The 19,708-nt window shown below is 52.0% G+C and overlaps 9 protein-coding genes across 9 annotated transcripts; 6 read left to right on the top strand and 3 right to left on the bottom strand.

The window, feature by feature from the left end:
• Nucleotides 1-16: 16 nt before the first annotated feature.
• Nucleotides 17-1,526, top strand: EPUS_00517 (uncharacterized protein; the record flags this gene model as incomplete). The annotated part of the gene is made up of 2 exons (XM_007804546.1): nucleotides 17-113; nucleotides 166-1,526. 2 exons carry the CDS (start codon nucleotides 17-19, stop codon nucleotides 1,524-1,526), a joined length of 1,458 nt encoding a protein of 485 aa, XP_007802737.1.
• A 225-nt stretch (nucleotides 1,527-1,751) lies between these two features.
• On the top strand, nucleotides 1,752-4,726 carry EPUS_00516 (uncharacterized protein; the record flags this gene model as incomplete). Its single annotated transcript, XM_007804545.1, has 2 exons — nucleotides 1,752-1,851; nucleotides 2,604-4,726. 2 exons carry the CDS (start codon nucleotides 1,752-1,754, stop codon nucleotides 4,724-4,726), a joined length of 2,223 nt encoding a protein of 740 aa, XP_007802736.1.
• A 1,008-nt stretch (nucleotides 4,727-5,734) lies between these two features.
• Nucleotides 5,735-8,296, bottom strand: EPUS_00515 (ATP-dependent RNA helicase DBP4; the record flags this gene model as incomplete). The annotated part of the gene is made up of 1 exon (XM_007804544.1): nucleotides 5,735-8,296. One exon carries the CDS (start codon nucleotides 8,294-8,296, stop codon nucleotides 5,735-5,737), a length of 2,562 nt encoding a protein of 853 aa, XP_007802735.1.
• A 361-nt stretch (nucleotides 8,297-8,657) lies between these two features.
• On the top strand, nucleotides 8,658-9,411 carry EPUS_00514 (uncharacterized protein; the record flags this gene model as incomplete). The annotated part of the gene is made up of 3 exons (XM_007804543.1): nucleotides 8,658-8,720; nucleotides 8,784-8,827; nucleotides 8,880-9,411. The coding sequence occupies 3 exons, from the start codon at nucleotides 8,658-8,660 to the stop codon at nucleotides 9,409-9,411; spliced, it is 639 nt and encodes a 212-aa protein (XP_007802734.1).
• Nucleotides 9,412-9,730: 319 nt separating this feature from the next.
• On the top strand, nucleotides 9,731-10,911 carry EPUS_00513 (uncharacterized protein; the record flags this gene model as incomplete). Its single annotated transcript, XM_007804542.1, has 2 exons — nucleotides 9,731-9,996; nucleotides 10,068-10,911. The coding sequence occupies 2 exons, from the start codon at nucleotides 9,731-9,733 to the stop codon at nucleotides 10,909-10,911; spliced, it is 1,110 nt and encodes a 369-aa protein (XP_007802733.1).
• A 623-nt stretch (nucleotides 10,912-11,534) lies between these two features.
• On the bottom strand, nucleotides 11,535-13,638 carry EPUS_00512 (uncharacterized protein; the record flags this gene model as incomplete). The annotated part of the gene is made up of 5 exons (XM_007804541.1): nucleotides 11,535-11,826; nucleotides 11,884-12,189; nucleotides 12,236-12,330; nucleotides 12,381-12,470; nucleotides 12,520-13,638. 5 exons carry the CDS (start codon nucleotides 13,636-13,638, stop codon nucleotides 11,535-11,537), a joined length of 1,902 nt encoding a protein of 633 aa, XP_007802732.1.
• A 2,099-nt stretch (nucleotides 13,639-15,737) lies between these two features.
• On the top strand, nucleotides 15,738-16,906 carry EPUS_00511 (uncharacterized protein; the record flags this gene model as incomplete). Its single annotated transcript, XM_007804540.1, has 2 exons — nucleotides 15,738-15,854; nucleotides 15,962-16,906. The coding sequence occupies 2 exons, from the start codon at nucleotides 15,738-15,740 to the stop codon at nucleotides 16,904-16,906; spliced, it is 1,062 nt and encodes a 353-aa protein (XP_007802731.1).
• Nucleotides 16,907-17,691: 785 nt separating this feature from the next.
• Nucleotides 17,692-18,004, top strand: EPUS_00510 (uncharacterized protein; the record flags this gene model as incomplete). Its single annotated transcript, XM_007804539.1, has 2 exons — nucleotides 17,692-17,702; nucleotides 17,767-18,004. 2 exons carry the CDS (start codon nucleotides 17,692-17,694, stop codon nucleotides 18,002-18,004), a joined length of 249 nt encoding a protein of 82 aa, XP_007802730.1.
• Nucleotides 18,005-18,230: 226 nt separating this feature from the next.
• EPUS_00509 (uncharacterized protein) lies at nucleotides 18,231-18,884 on the bottom strand (the record flags this gene model as incomplete). Its single annotated transcript, XM_007804538.1, has 1 exon — nucleotides 18,231-18,884. One exon carries the CDS (start codon nucleotides 18,882-18,884, stop codon nucleotides 18,231-18,233), a length of 654 nt encoding a protein of 217 aa, XP_007802729.1.
• Nucleotides 18,885-19,708: the final 824 nt, after the last annotated feature.

The raw sequence follows: 19,708 nt of genomic DNA, 5'->3' as shown, positions 1-19,708 counted from the left end.
TGGTGATGATCTCAAAATGCTGAAGTTCATGGATTATGTCCTCGACGCCTTCGGAGATGCCACGCACTGGAACCGCGACAACAGCTACTCCTCTTTGACAGCTACATCCGATGGTATACCGTGTATACCGTTTAGTCCAGCACTCGTGTTGACCTGACCGTGCAGCGCTCCTTTCGTTCTCTACACCGACCTCCCTTAGCCTCAATGTCTCCTCCCTCTCCACTCCTCATTTCGCAACATCTTACACCCTTTCCACTCTCGGCGTGATTGACGGTTCTCTTTCGTATCTATACTCCAACGTATCTCTCGATGGGATACCTTCAGCCACTCCTTCCATACCGCTGCGCAGCCTTGTCCGTGGCTATCGCGATATCGCTCTCCCGCCCGTCCTTCCCAAGCCATACATCTCTTTAGATGGAGCAAGGAAGCCAACACTGCTTCATGCGACACTAGCTTTGCCGCCTCCTAGTGTTCTCACTGCTCTTTACACCCGTCGGATCAATCCTCGCACCCTCTTTAGTCTATCCGTGAATTCAAAATCAACGACTTCGCCCACCACAGGCCCTTCTTCTCCTCCGCCAGCTTCGCTACTGGCACATTTACAACATGATACGGGACGATATAGAGTGGAAGCGCTTGGGTCGACAGATTCAGCGCTACTTGGCCTTCGAGGCTTGTGGAATTTTGGATACCCAACAGAGCCTGCTGCCCAGCAGAGCCGCCTGAGCCAGCCTGGAGCAGACCCCGCTCAAGGTCTTAGCGACCTGCCAATTCCAGCAGAACCCTCGATATATCGACCGAAGCCGAGTCTCCTCTCTGCGGGCGCAGAAGTCTACTACAGCCCTCTCAGCTCCGTTATTGGCTTAAGCACAGGCCTACGATTCACCACTCTTCCACCCGCAGCCTCTGTGTCTCCCTCTTCCGCCTCCAACTGGAAGCCACTTGCCGGTACTTCAGCAGCCTTCACAAGCGCCACAGCGAATACTCTCGCCTCATCTGCGAATTCCTCATTTCCCTACACAATGACACTGATTGCCACACCTCTAACAGGCAGTCTAGCCTCCACATATTCGATAAAGCCCACCCCAAATCTAGCTCTCTCATCACGCTTCGGCTTTAACGTCTACAGCTGGGAAAGCGAATATGTGCTTGGTGCTGAAATTTGGCGCCAGCGTCACAGACCTCGGATCACGATAGGCAAGTCTGACGGGTTAGACTGGGCTACGGACAAGGCCGCGCAGTGGCTGGATGATGAGCAGAAACTAGTTCTCCGTCAGAAGAAGGACAAGGAAGAGGAACTTGAGGAGAGTGTAATCAGGTTAAGAGTGGACGACAATTGGAATTTCAGGGCATTGTGGACTGGAAGGGTTAAGGAACTGCTTGTTAGTGCTGGTGTTAATATAGCGCCAACCGCTACATCGAGTCAAAGGTACCAAATGGCTGGGTCAGGGCTGTGTAGTGGCGGTACTGGATTGGAAAAGAGGTGGAAAGGCAGCGTGGGTGTTGAGGTTGCCTATTCGTCGTGAGCATAATGTGTATGGTTAAATCCTCGCAGAACCATCTCTGTCTGGACCAATTTCGCACATATCAGCCAAGGACTGTTGTCGGCGTCTGAAGGCGACAATTCGAAGAGCCGCAGATAACCACCCACGGGCGGACGTCAACAGTCTTCATCTATACAAGCGAGAGAATGAGCTTGAGACAATATCAGACTCCATACTGCGGCAGAATCTTCGTCAAGGGCTGTCAGAATGTCATTTCGTAATGGCACTTACCGCAGCGAGACGAAACCTTGCAACTTGCTCCAGCTCGACAAGGCTGCCGACGAGGAAACAGCAGAATTGGCCAACGGTAGATGGACTGTATCCTTTGAATGATGCCGCCGCTCTTTAGTCTTCAAAGTGTGGAAGGCAGCCGGTGAGATCGCGCGATAGCGCAAAAAGGGACCCAGTCCGATGAACCAGCAACCCGCTCCCGTTCACTTCCTGGTACACGCAGCTGAGAGAACGGTCATGCCGCAGATCGAGAGACAGCAGTTTTCGTCCTTTGTTGTGGTAACCAATGTGTCTTCGAGTCAAAATCAATGATTCCTCAATCAGATTTGCAGCCAGTATGTTGGGCACCACACAAGACTCTTGATAGAGCCAAGCATTCCATAGCAGTGCTGTGTTCACCTGTCACCTGTTTACATTCCTCAAATCATGGCTGATGCCTCTGCCTCTCCTTTGGGAGTATGCTATCTCGCTGGTCCATTTGATAATTCTTCTGTTGTTTTGTCCATCCCCTTGGTGCTCTCTACCGTTCATTTGGCGCATACCGTCTGCTCTTTCACGCCAACCCAAGGAATAGCATAAGGCTCAGGATCCGCACGTACAGCGCCGTGTAGGGCCTTGTGCTCCACCTATCGGCTCGGGCACGTCACGAGTTGTGACCATTGAAAGGCATCCTCGTGACGTGTACGCTCATGCTGTTCAGTCTGCCACCATGCTTCCTCTTTTGATGCTCTTCGTGCAGTCACTCTTGCTGAATGAGGTAGCCAGTCAAGGCATGTCGCAAGGAAGATCTGCCGCAACTCCTAGCGTCAAGTGACTGACATTGCTTAGCTAGGTATACTCGTACTTCCACGGTAACAGTGGTGACTTGTCCAATCTCAACATATACCCTCGAGACAGGCATTTCCTCGAATTTGCCAAGCACCACAGGCACATGCGTTAGCGCTACGATCTGTCCGGGATGCCAGGGACAGCGATATGTGAACGGGAATGGTGCCAGCTACCAAGTCCAGTGCGATCGGACTTTCAGCGGCAAGGTCATTGCCGACAATACCAACGTGGACATGGTGCAGAAGAGGTCCATTCGACCTTCCATTCAGGCGTGTCTCGCCAGCTGCGATACCACCGACGACTGCGTAGCTGCTGTCCTCACGGGAGAAACGTGTACTCTGTATTCGTCCATTGATGGCATTGCCCAATTTGCAGGAGCCCAAGCCGGAGTCAGATCTGCTTATGCTGCAACCAATTCCATCATCTTGAGTTCGATACTGAGCCGCCCAAGTAGCTCATCGTCGGCCACGCCGTTTTCGGATCAGCTCTCCAACTACATTTCCAGCCAACTGTCGGAAAACTCCCCTGTCTCCACCAGTGTAGATACCATTGTCTATATCACCACGTCGGCGACTTCCTCCTCTTCGGCTTTTAGCAGCGCAGTTGACTCCTACTCCAGTCAGCTTTCAGAGTACTTGTCCAGTCAACTGTCTGCGAATTCTCCACAATCGACCAGCCCAGACACAATTGTCTACATTACTTCGACTACAACTTCCGCGAGTTCAAGCACTCGGACGATAGCTTCTAGCCCGACGCCGTCATCTGATGCAAGTATCTCAAGCAACTCAGGGCTTTCGACCTTTACTTCTTCGAGACCAGACCCAGCACAATCTAGCCCCGCCGGCTCAACATCAACCACATCGACCTTACGCTCCACGTCCAACCTGGCCACCTCTTCATCAGCGAGCAGCAGCTCCACTGCCTTTTCCGGATCCTCCTCTTTGTCACTTTCAAGCGCATCAGGAACTTCCGGAATATTGTCTTCCTCGAGGACATCCACGGCGACAAGTTCCACCACTGTATCATCCTCATCAGTATCTACTCAAAGTCCAAGCAGCAGTAGCCCCAGCCAGTCCTCAAGCTCAGCTAGAAGCTCTTCTAGCAGCTCTCCACCTTCCTCGCCTACCTCTAGTTCTTCAAGTGCTTCTACTTCTGTCAATCGCTCCTCAACTACTTTGAGTACAACCTCCAGCTCCAGCGGCCTCCCCTCAACGTCTACCTCATTAACTAGCTCTCTTCGAAGCACTTCAACTAGCTCGTCCACAAGCCTTTCTGCATCCACCATCCAAACCTCGAGTTTCTTGAGCATCACCTCAGCGACAGGTCCAACACCGGTTCCCAACAATGGCAAACGTGGTCTTTGCTACAACCAGGCAAATCTGACGATGCCCTTTTCCCTGTCCGGCCAGAACTCTCGTGTCTCCTGGGCCTACAATTGGTACTATCAAGCATGTCCTAATGGGCAAACAACATGCGGCTACAATCCAGCTATACAACATATTCCACTCCTATACAGCAACTCTCCGGGCTTGCTCGATGCCTGGCCCACAGCAGCCCAAAGCGCCATCAACGCAGGCACGCCTGCTCTCATGTCATTCAACGAACCAGACGTTTGTTACGATGGCTCCGCCTGCATGAGTGTCAACGCATCAGTCAGCACGTACCTGCAGTACATGCAACCGTTCGCGGGTCGAGCACAACTAGGCGCACCCGCCGTCACCAACGCCGGCTCGCCCTCCGGCCTCACCTACCTGGAATGGTTCCTGGGCAACTGCACCGGCTGCACCGTCGACTTCATCAACATCCACTGGTACTCGAACAAGTTCGCCGGCGCCTCCTACTTCGAGTACTTTGTCAACCAGACCCGAGCCATCGCCCAGGGCCGCCCCATCTGGGTCACCGAGTTCGCCCTCAACAACGAAAACCCCTACACCCAGGCCGAGCTGCAGGCCTTCCTCCGCCAGGTCATGCCGTGGATGGACCAGCAGCCGGATGTCGCGCGTTACGCCTACTTTATGGCCGCGCCGGGCATCCTGATCAATTCCGCCGGCTCCGATCTCAGCGGCACCGGCGTCGTGTATAATAATTTCACCAACGCCACCCTCCAGCCGGATCTGTTCTGAGGGCCGAGGGGGTCCTTGAAGCTGGGCACCTACCAGACCCGGCGCTGAACTGTGCGATAAATGACCATCCAAAAATATTTTTCGTATGCAGTCCTCGCGAGGCGAGGCGGATGTCATTTTCAGCGAGGCTGACGTTTTCCGTTTGAGATGGTTTAGAGGAGCCGACGACGACGAGAGAAGACGCCAAGGGGACCCATCTTGTTCCTCAATGAACCGCCGATCCCCCACCTTTGGTTTGCATCCCATGATCCCGCGACCGAGTCGCAGGAACCGCTCGCTTCCTGGCTGTTACGACACGTCCCCCCCCCCGTCCGTCCGTCCCTTTTCACCATAGATGGTTGAGCCACGATTCGTGTCGCTATGTACTGATCGGCGCCCCCCGCTGCCGGCATCCGGCATCCGTCATCCGTCATCGTCACAGTCCATCTGCTTCCGAACCATTAATTTTGTGTTGGGGGGTAGGGTAACAAGGATTTATAGCCGTGCAATGTTGATGGAGGGGATAAGAAACGCGCATGAATTTTTCATTCATCTATCATCTACATCTAATCTGGATAGCAAACTTTTCTTGGGTTCTTTTTGCACACTGTTTCTTTTGGTAGGTAGGGGGAAAAAACAACTTTGGAGGGCGATCTTCTTGTTGGAAGGGGAGATTTGGAAAGAAAAAAGTTGGGGAGGAAAGGAGGTGTTTTTGTTTTTTTCCCCCCTTGAGAACCTTGGAACCGTTCTGAGACGATGTAGAAGAAAAGGGCATGCCGGCCTAATTCCATGTGTGTGTTTTTTTTAAAGATAGAATATCCCCGCCCCGCCCCGCCATGCCATGCCATGCCATTATTTTACTGCTCTCCTTCGATATTGATGCCTGAAGTGAGGCAGGCAGGGAAGCAAGGCAGAACCGCTCTCGTGACCGCCAGGACATGGGGAACAGTTTATTTTGACTTGGATGCATGAGGGGATGGGCTAGCTAGAGGCAGTCTGGTCGGGATACTGGATCTGATGACGCGGAAATCAGCTACGCAGCAGCCCCTGCGCCATCGCCTCCAGCTCCTCCACTGTCTGCGGCACTTGCTCTTGCTCTCGCTCTTGCCCACGTAGGTTAGCCTCAGCCCCCTTCTTCCTGCGCTTGGCCTTCGAGTTTCCCTGCCGCTCCCGCTCACGCTTATCGTCGTCCTCTCCCGAAGAGGGATCCTCAAACCATTTCTTTCGTCTCTTCTCCGTACCAGCGCCATTCCCAGCCAACACTGGGCCCTCCTCCGCTCCTCCTTCCTCTTCCTCTTCCTCATACGGCGCCAACACAGCAACCCCCTCTTCAGCCCCCAACACCAAGTGCCCGTCCTCCCTCTCCCTCCCCTTCCTCTTCTCCTTTTTCTCCCTCCTCTTTCTCCTCTCCACTTCCTTATCTCTTACGTCGGCCTCCCTAGCTCTCTCCCTCTCTTCTCGCAAGAACACCTCCCTCTGTTCCTCCGGCAACCCCTTCTTCCGGAACTCGTCTTCTCGTTCGTAGTATTCCGCTTCGTGGGGGTTGAGACCTTCGGAATCGAAGTGCAGATGTGAGCCGTGGCCCTTGTATTTGAGGAGGGCTTTTTTGGATTTGAGGAGTTTTGCGCGGCGGTTGGAGTCGATTATTAGAGGCTCGGTGTTAGAGGAGAGGTGGAGAGCTTTCTTGACGGGTGGCGTGGGATTCGAGTTGGTGGTTCGGAGCGGTTTCTTGGTGGGAATGGTGTTTTCACTGTCGGAGCTGTCGGAGCCAGTGGAGGACGAGGCTTCCTGGCCCAGAGCATGGTCGCCTGCGTCAAAACGTCTCTTGACGGCCAAGAAATCGTCGTCTTCATCTGCATCGGCAGTGTCATGATAATGATTTCCACCACTTTCTGCGCCGTTCAAGTTCTCTTTGTCATCAATCATCTTCTTGTAGTGGTCTGCCAGCACGTCCTGGTTCCTTCTCTCGAACATACGGTCATACTTTGTCCTGACAGTCGGCTTTGCTGTGTCTTTCCTTCTTGCTTCCTCATCACCCTCGCTTCCACTTGAAAACTCAAGCAGCTGCCTCGGTGCATTCTTCCTGGCTTTGGCGTCTTCTCCTTTCACAAACTTGACATTAGGCGTACCCGGAAGTCCTAGACTGGCTGCATAACTCTCGAGATCCAACTCTTTAATTTTGAAAATATCCTTGTCTCTCTGGATATGGATGGATCGAACATAGGATACAAAGCACTTCTGACCTAGATACTTCAACTCGGGATCCTTGAAGCACATATTTTGTAGCTGGTTCTTGATCGTGTTTTGCATCTTTTTCTGCCTGACATTGATCTTCTCGATGGCGACCTTCTTCCTCTCAAGCGCTTTCAACATACCTTCCTCTTCGCTAGGGTCCAAGAACATCACTGCACGTCCTTTGTGCTCGTACCTTGCCGTACGTCCCACCCGGTGGATGTAGGTATCGGCATCCTCGGGGCAGTCTACTTGAACCACCCAGTCAACAGCTGGGAAGTCCAGGCCCCTTGCAGCAACATCTGTTGCAAGGAGACAAGCATTCTTGCTAGACGAGAAACGTGTGGTAATATCTAATCTAGCAGCCTGCCTTTGTCGTCCATGAAGATGCAGCAGAGGTAATCCTGGCTGAAGATGTCGTAGTGCTTCGTAGAGAAACCTGACCTGCTTTCCCGAGCTCAAGAAGACGAGTATCTTTTTTTTCAAATTGGCTCGGATGAAGCTCCAGAGCGTGTCGAGCTTCTCCGGCAGTGGTGTCACCACATAATTCTGCTGAAGCGTACTAGGCGTTGCGCTCTCAGCTCCCTCGTGGGCAGACACAAATTCTGGCTCTCTCAAGCTCAATCGGGCCAGGTCTGAAACCTTTTTCGTCTGGGTAGCACTGAATAGCAAGGTTTGTCGTTCTTTCGGCAAGTGTTCCACGATCGCATCGACAGTTCCCTGAAAGCCCATGTCCATGATCCTGTCTGCCTCATCGAGTACCAGCATTTGCAGATTCCCAATCTCAAACTCCGCCGTCTGGTCCATGTGCTGCAGCATTCTTCCAGGGGTTGCAACGAGGATGTTCATCCGACCAAGTCGCTCGCGTTCCTCCCGAAGCGGCTTTCCCCCTATGACGAGACCAGCAGAGAAGGTGTGGTTCCTGCCCACTTTTCGCAGGACCTCGAAAATCTGAATTGCCAGCTCTCGGGTCGGAGACAGGATCAACGCACCGAGGCCGTCGTATTCGGTCCATCGTCTTCGATACAGGTTCTCCAGGACCGGTATCAAGAAGGCAAGGGTTTTTCCCGAACCCGTTTGGGCAGCGCCGAGTATGTCGCTTGATTTCAAAGCAGCAGGAATCGCTCGAGATTGGATTGTAGTCAGGGTCTTGAAGTGAGACTTGGACAGGCCGGATTGAGTAGCTTGGGAGAGAGGCAGCTCAGCAAACAGGATTGGCGCGGTAGCTGGTCTTAACTCCAAGTCCGCTACTCTTTTGGACAATTCGTCCACGTTATCGGTATCCTCGCCTCGTTTCCTCTTCAGAGTTTTCGGGTGTGTGCGCACCGACCTCGAGCCTCGATGTCTCGAAGGGGCCATCTCAGCGAGGAACGATCACTGCTCATCCATTGAGCCTTGATCTACGATTGGGGGAATGCTTTCAAGGCCCAAATTTTGGCCGACTCAATCTTAATGCCAAGATTTACATCACGTGGCCGGACTTTTGTCGGCTCGGCCCTGGCCCTACTGGTGGTGAAAGGCTTGGCCTCTACACCCTGGAAGAACCCCCCGGGTAGGAACAGAACAGCCCCGGGCAGAGTGATATCTCACAATTCGGCCACTTCTCACCCACTGATGAAGCTATCTCCCACAATCTCTCTTCGTATAGTGCAAGATCTGAACCCTCGCAACCTCTAGAAGGATCGCAGACCAACGGTAAGCTCAACATCGGACCTCAAAAATGGCTAATGACGAGCTCGATGCGCTCAATGCGCTCGAAAAGGAGGCGAAAGAGTACGACAAGGTATGCCCCTAGCTCGACGTCTTCCCCCGGTTGGATACACGGTGGTGCTGACCTCGGTCGAAGGATGCAGAAATCAATCGCATCATCAAGGCTTTCCGGCTCGATGCGTAAGTCTGCTGCTCTACTTTCCTGATATTCAGCTTTCTAACCGCACTACAGCTATGCCGTTCTAGACCTCCAACCTGGCGTGCCTGACTCGGACATCAAAGTCGCATATAGAAAAAAGTCGCTTCTGATCCATCCGGACAAGACCACGAACCCTTCTGCTCCAGACGCGTTTGACCGGCTCAATAAAGCTCAGTCCACACTTCTGGACGAGAAAGCTCGAGCACAGCTGGATGAATGTATTGCCGATGCCCGCGGCATCCTGATCAGGAAGCACAAGTACAATCTCGACAGTCCGGAGTTGAAGACAGAGAGCTTCAAGAAGGAATGGAGACAGAAGACGGTCGAGGTTTTGGTAGACGCTGAGGCTCGCCGGAGGAAGCAGATGAAGGCCAAGATGCAGGAGGAAGGTCGTGAGAAGCGTAAGGAAGATGAGGAGATCGAGCAGAGGAAGAGAAAACGGGACCATGAGAAGTCATGGGAGGATACCAGAGAAGAACGCATTGGTAGCTGGCGGGATTGGCAAAAGGGAGCGAAGAAAGAAGGAAAGGAGGGTAAAAAGAAGAAACTGAAGGTACTGGGATAGGGATAGGGATAGTGGACGCATACTGTGCGATATCGTGAGCATAAAAGAGGAGGCCGACAACGGCGTACTGGGGGCATCAATTGCTTCATTCAAGACTCCATGACTCCGCAGATCCTGAGAGCTCTGCTGGCTAGCTGATAGGATCCCTACCAAGTCATAATAACTACTCAATCTTACATGTGCCGTGTAATGTGCTCCCAACCTCAGCAGCCATCATTCGCAGCGGAATTGTCTCCGCCCCAATTTTACATATGTATGCCTTCAGCCCGCAGTCGTATTCGCACCCCCAACTACACCACCGTCACATCTCCGTGTCGCAATGTCCGATGATGCATCTCTGCCGCCCAATGCCCCCATGATCAACGGCCCGGGCTCTCGGCCGCAGATCGATGGAGAAGAAGATGCATCGCCCTCTTCCACCACCGCTCCAGCATCCGTCCCCAGCCTCGAGGCAGTATGCGCCGACCTCCACGGACGAGTCAGCGCGTTCTTGAACAAGACCCCCGACTCGGACTCGACACGAAGGGTTCAAGAACAGGTTCGTATATCAATCGGCGTGATCGAAAAGGCGTTGACCGACTACGAGTGCGTGAAAACTTCCTCTCCGGACCTTGCAGCCGTTATTCCTGACATGTGAACTGACAAGCTGCCCCCAGATTCTCAAGTCTCTCCCTCTCCTACAACGGCGGCAAGGACTGCCTCGTCCTTCTCATCCTCTACCTCTACTCGCTATATAGTCACTTCAGACCTTCTGCAAAGCTTACCGCCAGCAGCAACAACAACAACAACAACATGACAACCACCTCCACTCCGCCCCCATCAATTCCATTCCCCACCTCGATCCCAGCAATCTACGCCCAATCCCCCGACCCCTTCCCCGCCATGGACAATTTCGTAACCACCTCCTCTCAGCGCTACCACCTCGACCTCTGCACCATCCGCACCAACCCGCGCCCAGGCCAGCACTCACACACGCACGTGCACCAATCGCTCAAACCTTCGCCCTTGTCCCATTCCGACCCTCCCCTCCCCTCAACCCCTCCTCCCCCCGTAGACGCAACAAAACGCGTAACCATCCGCGACGCATTCGCCACCTACCTCTCCGCCAGTTCTTCCAATGATGCCAGCTCAACCCGGCCGCTCCCAAACAAGATCCTCGCAATCTTCGTCGGCACCCGCCGCACCGACCCTCACGGCTCGAACCTGACACACTTCGACCGCACCGACCACGGCTGGCCGGACTTTATGCGCATCCCCCCCGTCATCGACTGGCGATTGAGCGAGATCTGGTTGTTCTTGCGCGCAGAGGAACTCAAAGAAGCGGACGGAAAGCCGTTGGAGTATTGTGAGATGTATGATGAGGGGTATACGTCGCTGGGCGGGGTGGGGGATACGGTGAGGAATCCCAGGTTGAGGTATGTGGATGAGGATGGGAGGGAGAGATATAGGCCGGCTTATCAGTTGACGGAGGATGGGGACGAGAGGCTGGGGCGAGGATGAAAGGGGGTTTGTGGCGGTCTCCTACTTTGGATGACGATGGGATGGCGATCCGCGAGCTGGTTTTACATATTTGATCAATTGTCACACATAGAATTCATGCATCTGAGGAATATTGCAGATTAGCACATAGACGGGAGAGCATACGAGGGGATGTGCACACTGAATAGAGCAAGAATAAGGAGTGAAAATCGCGAACCTCCGACTGAAGTATTAACGATTGGCTGAAAGCTCTGCGCCCCCCTTCACTATGCAGTAAACACGATCTAGTGCTGTCAACCACACCCAGATAGCCGACACCAGGCCATACATGAGGTTTCCCACCATATCTCAACGAATTGCTGTGATGGTACAGATGTCCTGTGATACCAAAGTATGGTCTGTTGTTGATCTGTCATAGAGTGCTCCCGAGACCATCGGAAATCATGTGGTCAGGAATCAAGACACCAAGGATATTCCGTCGGAATACATGTCCGAGCCAGTAAAGGACAAAAAAGGTACAAGAAGTAAGAACATGATGATCTATAGTGGCCCCTTGGCTCAGATCAAGGGGTCCGAAGCTGAGGACGACAACGCCGAGGACAGTCATGGATACAATGTCTCTTGATGTACTCCAGGTCGCTGGACTAGGCCATGACCACAGGATTCTCATTCTGCGTACGAGCCGGAGAGATGTTCTCGACATTGCCGGTGGGCTTCTGTGGGCTGGGAGTTTTCGACTTGTTGGTGGGTTCGACTGGTTGCACGACCTGCATGTTCGTCTTGATGGGCAGATGATCGGTAAATGCATTACGTGCCGTATTAATGCGATGTGGAGGGTGGTAGATCGGCGTGCTATTAATGGATGCAAGTCCGCCTTGGATCGGCCAAGCAGTTGACTTGACGTTGCCCATGACCTTGTTGGACCCCGCCAATTCACTATGGAAAGAAGACGTCAGCAGAGTCCACCACATCTTGCAAGGCAGGTGGACTTACGGTGGGGAGACGGACGTTGCAGGAGTAAATGTTGTGCTTCCTCCAGCCGGAGATTGGTAAGTGAGGTGAGATGCTGGGCTAATGCCGTTGACCTGTGAGAACCGTGGCATATCAGGCGACGGAGTATGCTCGACAGAGTATTTGTATTCGTGAGCTCTCCAGTTGCGCTTCTCCTGACTGGTCTGCTTCAACTGCTTCTGTGCTTTAGTGTCGGCAAAGCGTAGACAGAGCTTGACGCCATCAACCTCGTTGGTGACGTTGTGAAAGTCTTTGATCACCTGTTCGGCAACATCGCGGTTCTCGAAACTGACAGGGTCAGTCGTGACGAGCATCACTAGGGCCGCTGACTTACCGAGCAAAGCCAACCTCCTTGCATATGCCGGTGTCGGGCTCGCGGCAGATCTTTGTCGAGATAGCATGATAAGGTTTGAAGTGGTGCGCCAGGTCCTAAGTACTTGTCAACAAGTTGCAATTGAGTTCGACGCGATCGAACATACAGCCTCATTCCATTTGATTGGAACGCCAGTGCAGTAGATATTGGCAGACGATCGATCTTCAAGATCCTTCAAGCGAGAGTTGCGGGACTTCTGTAAATAGGTCAGAACGGTTGTGGTCGTACCATGCTGAGCAGCATACCTGTGCATAACTGGCCTGGTAGCCCAAATGGAAGAACCCGCGGATGCAGTTCTCCGCACTTGCTGGGGAGTAGTACTTGACGAAACCGAACCTGGCAAAGGTCAATGCTGCCAGGAACACGATTGGGGTCAAATACCCCTTGCACTTTCCAGTGTCCATGTCAACAATGGCCTTGCACGATTCGATATCTCCAAACCGAGCAGCGTAGTCATGGACATCTTGGTCCGTAACATCTGGCAAAAACCCACGGATGTAGATGTTGGTGATGCCTTCGGGATTTTGAAGACATTTGGCAAGGCTCAGGTCTTCCTGATTGGTCCAAAGCGCGGGAACTGCTCGAGGAATGGCAGGTGGCTGCTGCGTCAAGATGTCGAGGTTGACCGATTCGTAATTCTTGTTGTCAGCACATTTCATTGGTTGCATAGGCCCGGCGACATATGGCTGAACGATGGAGGGTGGAGATGGAGTTGCATATGGAAAGCTGACAGTAGATCCACGGTCTAGGCTTGCAGTATTGGCATAGTATTCTTGGGCAGCGTTTACAGTCATTCCAGGTGTGGCGGGCGCATTCTCGTCATGTGAAGACCAAGAGCCGCGACGGTTAGCGTCTAGACTGGGAACATCGTTCTGCAGACCGTATGGCCAGCCATAGGCAGGCATAGAGGGGGCGATCATGTTCGTATTGGAGACGAAGTTGGGGAACATGCCAGTCGGGACATACTGCAGCTGGGAAGGTTGATCGGCCGCAGAGGTGGCACCATGGCCATAGATCGACTGAAGAGGAATAGTTTGACCACTTGGAAGGACCATGAGAGGGTTATTGCCGTATGCGTGAGCACGAGCGAGGCTGTTGATGTCCATGTTGCTCTGACCTGGCCTGACACCTGGAGCCGGAGCCGGAGCCGGAGCCATATGACTTTGCCCAGAGACACTGAGGCCTGTGAGAGCATCAGCCAGCTGAGTGCCTCCATAGTGTGTTGCGTATTTGCCTTGGCTGCCGATGTTATTGTAGCCCGGAGCAGGATAGTGGAACCGTTGATAAGGCGCATGTCCGGGATACATGCTGCCAGGCTGAACAGAGGAAGGTTTCTCGGTGGGAAGAGGATCGACGTTGGTCATCTTGAGGTTCGACAGTCTTCTGCGGCGCTGTCCATATTCGTTAGCATCATAACCGCCAGAGAGTGAAGTCTGCAGCAACATTATAATGAAGAATGATGGGGCTGGGAGTGACACAGTGACAGGGCTTCGAGGTAGTAGGAACGACAAGCAGCTTGAGGTGATGAGGAGTTGGTAGAAGATCGGTAGAGGAAATGGAAGATCGGACACAGCCACCAACACAGGTTATCCAACACTGGTCACCAGTTCAGAGCTCACCTTTGAAGAGAAACAGAGCTGATCCGCTATGACCGCAGTTGTTGTCGATCGGCAGGCTTTCGAATGTACAATGGATATCCGGACGGATAGCAAAGCAAAGTGATTTACAATGAGCAAGATGTAGAGCTGGACGGATGATAAGAGGGAGGCAGCTAACCAGCGAAGAAGAGCAAAACTGTTTGACGAGGATGCTAAGTGACGAGTGGGTAGAGGAAGGGAGAAGAAGATTGACAAAGGCGAACAGCTTTTTCAATGATCGGATTGGGATGTAAACAAGCAAGTAAGCAAGTAAGCAAGCGCGGTGTTCTAACAAAAGGAAAGTGCCCAGTATCATGCCTTCTTCCCACAACTCTTCGATGTCAACCATAAATTGCACAGAGAGCAATGGACTTGCCCAACAGAAGACAACAAGAGGATGCCGGGGAAACGATACCTTCTTCGCCATCCATAATGGGAGGGCCACTGACATGTTCATGCTAAGTCCATCCCGTTGCATCCTAAGGAGCCACGCAAATAAACAATTCTCCAAGTCACTGTGCCATCGACGAGAAATCGATCTGGGCAAACTCATTATGCCCCTATACCTGTTCTTCACCTGGAAAAGCCGATATTGTCTGCCCTATCTTAGGGAAAGCCTTGACAATGGCGTCCAATATCGAAGCTGCCAACTTGCGGATGACAGGATGTCTTTACGGCAACCTGCAATCTCAATGGTTGGCGTCATGTATGGACACTTTCACAATAATGTTTCTGTATAACGATCTGCAGCACACAAGCGACGGCATGCTTTGCCATTCACCTACTAGCAGGAAATACCTCTTTCAAGTCGCAGGACTAAGGTTGTAGTCGAGATATCTGACGGCTAGGGCATGAGATTGAAGAGTTTGACGCGACTTCACGGAGGTCACCTAGGAATCCCTCACCCAGTCCTGCATCCGAGAAAGGATGAACATTGGTAACATCCCCTTGTAGCCTTTGCATAGTTCTTCTGGCCCATGCCAAGCGAGTTTATCTGTCGATGAGCCTTGTAGGGGAGAACAACATCCGAAGTTCTTCCTCCAAACGCGACCTTGGGTCATTAATCGACAATGTGTGTTGTAACGTCCTCATTACTTCGGACACGTCAATGAGAACCAAGCACAACCGAGCAATCAGGCACGAGGCTGTTGGCCCCCCATTAACCCTGGAGTATACCGGCAGCGCAATCACAGAACATCCTCCTGGGTCAGCTTAGGTTGAGTGCCAGATTTCTCGAGGATATGGAGATTGCTGAAGTCGAGAACGCAATGATAACCCGCGTCTGCCTTCTTATCGAACCTGCTTCACTTCTGCAGTGATTACACCGTCTTCAGCAGGTAGATGAAGCCGTATATTGGCAACAACGATTGCATAGGGTGTGGTCCCATATTTCCTACTCTTGATGATGTCAGCCTTGATATACGCTAGTAGCTGGGCACTTTGGCCAAAGACAGCCTAGTCTATTATAGTCTTGGCCTCTGATCAGACACTAAATCATAAAGCTTAAATGACCTCTGAGAAAAAGTTTCGCCGAGTTTGCTTCCCACACAACACCAATTGAACCCTTTCCACTTTCTCATCATCTTCGCCAGATTGATTGCGTGACCAGTTGAGCAGGATGGAAAAGGTTTCCGGCTCTAATACCAAAGTGGGTGGGCAGCATAGACCTTCGAAACCGTGGACTGGCAGAGGCCCACGACCTGCGCGACATATCCCTTGGCCAGAGGTCCGTGGTCTTCCACCTGCAGCTTCGCATGATACAGCGCTGATATCATCTGCAGCTTTTCAAGCACCATCAATCCGTTCTTACCGGGCACCTTAAAATGATGGACATGGTACGGAAGCATTGTGTGGAGGGAACAGGCAATTACGATACTGCAAAAGCTTGTGTTGATCGAACCCACCAAATGATCAGAATGTTCAAAGAAGCCACCTACAACTTTGTGAGTCTCACACCGTCATTTGATCAAACTAGACCTCAATCTTTCTACATGTATCGGCCGTTGCAATTCACCAGTAGCTACACCAACTGATAGAGGTATCACTTCAGGTACCACCTAAAGACAACATTGACAAAGTACCACTTGGTGCTTCTTCTGCATCCATGTATCCAGGGTATTCTCCTGCAGACCATATCTATGGTGAAGCTGCCCAGGAGTACGGTGAGCGTGCTGCGGAGCTTAAGCGCAAAGGCGTCGATTTGCAGCTTGATCCCAACGGACCACAGTATGTGGTCGGACAGAACAAGAAACCACGACTACTAAGTCAGGAACCTGAGACCCTGGCTGGTTCCGTCTCTTCCACAAGCGCACCTAGCATGAGAAGCCAAGGCCAAGGAGGCGAGCCGATGGAAGGAGTCGAGCTGTCCACAGGCGAGCCGCAGTACTTCGTGATCGATTCGAAACCGAGTGTGGTGGCAGATCTTGGCGAGATGCAGAAGCAGAAGAATAAAGCCAATGACAAAGCTAAACGACGAGTTTCGTTCAAGGAGGAGCAGGAGGGTGAGGCGGCCAGCAACAACAGCTTTGAGCCACGGAAGCATAAGAAGGCGAAGATGATCACCAGTGAGACTCCTGCTGCCGTCATACCCGAACCAGCAGTGCAAGAGGAAGATATTTCTGCAGAGGTAGAGGCTCGTCTGAAGGCAAAAGAGGAGAAACGGAAGCGCAAGGAGGAAAAGAAGCGAAAGCGGTATAGTGGAGATTCATCGGAGATCGCGCAAGGCGAGACTCCTACAATACCGGCAGGTGCGCCTGACGGAACATCATCAACGTCAATCGAGAAGCCTAAGAAGAAAATGCGCAAATTAGACCAGAGTGAGCAAACTGATACGGCAGAGCTATCAATCAAGGCCGATGCTGAGAAAGAATCCAAGAAAGACAAGAAGAAAAAGAAGCAAAAGGCTACTATAAATGGAGAAGATTGTGCAGGCCTTGCGGAAACTGAGAATGTGAAGCCCAGGAAAAAGAAGAAGGATACAACCACTTCGGGCTAGGTCAAACTTCCTTCGTGGACACCGGAGGTGTGCAAGGCTATTTCATGTTACTGCGATCGATGTCATCATGCTCCTTCAACAAAAGGGCAGAGTCTTAACTTCGTCTCCGTCAGTCCATGTAACGACCACATTTCTTTGGGCAAATGTACGTGACACATCTTTCTATTCCGGCAAACCCCATCCCATACAATACACCAGGCCACCCAACAAGCCCGATCAATATCAGACTTTGCTTTGCATGTATTCTGTGCTATCAATTTCCGGGTGGGGCTTTACAATATTAAGGGGACCTATAGAGCAGGTGCAACTTCATGAGATGGTTGGATGGGCCACTGCACCCATAACGTGAGTTGACCTGGACACAGTAGGTGTTTACTCAAACACCGTGCCAAATTTGTTGAATGCTTGCGGTGTTTGCTTCCACTCGCTTCAGTCACTTTTGTATGGAGACCGATCTTCTTGGATTCTAGGTGGATGTTTCCTCTTCACTACTTGCGCCAGCTTAGATGAAGCACACAAAATTATCTCCGTCAACAACTTCCTCTCCAGCCATTCTGTCACCGAAATCTCATACCAAGAGAAAGATCCACCACAAACCGTGTCGACTATCACATCTTGCAAAGAGAACTTGGATTTTCCTCCTCAATATCTTGCATCCTGACAGCCTTCCACCCAAACGGGCAACATCCTCATCCAGTTTGGCCCACAGAAGTCGACCAGCGTCCACAGGAAATACTTCACGAGGCACCTCAACACTGTTACATAAACCACCAAAAAATTCCAACATGGTCGAATCGTTTACACCCAGTGACCGCCCTGCCGTTCTCCCAAGCAACTCACCATCTTCCACTAAAATATAGAGTCACCACAGAAAGCATGGAAAAGAAAGCAGAGCTTGCCCAGGAGGGCATCAATGTTCGCGATTTTGCTGAAGAAGCGATTGAAAGGGAGGAAGTAGAGAGGAATCATCGTGCGGACGAGGACCAGGGCCTTCGCTGTGAGAGAGGGGAGGATGAGCACGAGAAGAGGGTACATGAGACCGTGGAGAGGGAGCTGGAGGCAGATGAGAATGAAGCCAAACGTTTGAAGCAGGACTAAGGTGGTTGGGCTTGTGGGGGTATTGGTGATACCAGGTAGCGCCGCCATAGGCGCAGTTTTTATAAGGTCCTTTTGGGCATAAAAGAACGTTTGGGAGCTCACTGGTGCTATCATTCCACTCTGTCTTGTGATCACTTGGATGAAGATATGACCCAATTCTCGTTATGCATTCGCGATGTGCACCGGAATATGATAACTGATATCCATTAACATACCCTTATGAGCTTCATCCCGCATCCTTCCCAATCACGGGGAACTCCTCCCTCCTCCTTCTGTCCCTCACCACATCCTCATCCTTCCTTTCCAATTCTTCCCCCCTTTCCTTCCCCCAATTCCAAACCTCCCAAATCTGATCCATAATCATGCCTCCATACCCCTCCCCCTGAGAAATCTTCTCCTGCTCCTCCGCCAGCCGCCGCTCCTTCCATCCCGGCTTCTCATTCCCCATCCACACCTTCTCCAAACCTTTCTTTATCCCAGATAACGGCCTCCCATCTCCACTCTCCTCCTCCTCCTCCTCCTCCTCCTCCTCCTCCTCCTCCTCCTCCTCCTCCTCCTCCTCCTCCTCCTCCTCCTCCTCCTCCTCCTCCTCCTCCTCCTCCTCCTCCTCCTCCTCCTCCTCCTCCTCCTCCTCCTCCTCCTCCTCCTCCTCCTCCTCCTCCTCCTCCTCCTCCTCCTCCTCCTCCTCCTCCTCCTCCTCCTCCTCGAGTGCCCAGCTCGAGCCGAGGGCGAAGGTGTAGAAGTCGAGTTTGCGGGGTGGGAGGGCGACGAGGACGGGTGCGCCCAAGAGGAAGCCGAGCGCGGTGTAGTGTTGGAAGGTGCGGTAGGCTGGGGTGAGGTCTGGTGGTTCGGCTTGGGGTTGAGGTTGGGGTTTTGACATGGTTTCGCCTTTTTGGGGGAGGGGAAGAGGAGAGGAGAGGAGAGGAGAGAATGGAATGATTGCGCCCAATTGCGGAGGAGGAAGGAATACTGTGTAACTTGTTCGCTCGATTAGACTTTCAATGTGGCGCGGCTCGTGGAATAGAAACTTGGGATTTCTCAAATTCTTGCAGCGGTGTTATGAAAGGCGCTGGTGCTGGATGGGTTGGTATCTATGATGCCATCATCCTCCCTTTCATGACTGGTGAGGCAGCCAACGCGTGAGTAGTTTTGGAGGATCTGATGAGTCTTCTTCAAGAATGTGCAAGCATTGCTACTATTGTCTTACAAGATCGGGGCTTGTCACTCAATTGCGGGCTTCGTACGGTCTGCTCGTTGAAAATGGTTTTGCAAGATCCGGGGTCCAAAGGTAAATAGCAGCAGAGCCTACTATTTCAATCTGTCCTGTGAAATTGCGCTGGATTTCGCAATTACCTGCAGAATCGCTCGCGTGATGTTGCGAGAGCTGTTCGTTTGGTCGTTTCTTAAGGTTAGGACCACAAGGGAAGATTGTTTGGTTCTTACATGGTGTATCTCTGTCAACTGACAAAGCTTGGCCCCTTCTTCACCTCTCGTCTTGTTGAAACCCTTATTACCCTTCTATCAGCCTTTAGCTGGATTCTGTAGAGTGTTCCCAGCTTTAGACAGTCTCTTATAATCAATGGATGTTCTGGATCAGAATCCTCAAATGATTCCTTCTACGATCGAGTCACGTTGTCTGAATTTTTGATAGACCATGCACTTAAAGTTTGTACAATAATTTTAAAAGCTTTCTACTCTACTTGG

The sequence above is a fragment of the Endocarpon pusillum genome (genome assembly GCF_000464535.1).
Source record: "Endocarpon pusillum Z07020 unplaced genomic scaffold scaffold344, whole genome shotgun sequence".
Taxonomy (NCBI): Eukaryota; Fungi; Ascomycota; class Eurotiomycetes; order Verrucariales; family Verrucariaceae; genus Endocarpon; species Endocarpon pusillum.
This window is presented reverse-complemented; position numbering and strand designations above follow the sequence as displayed.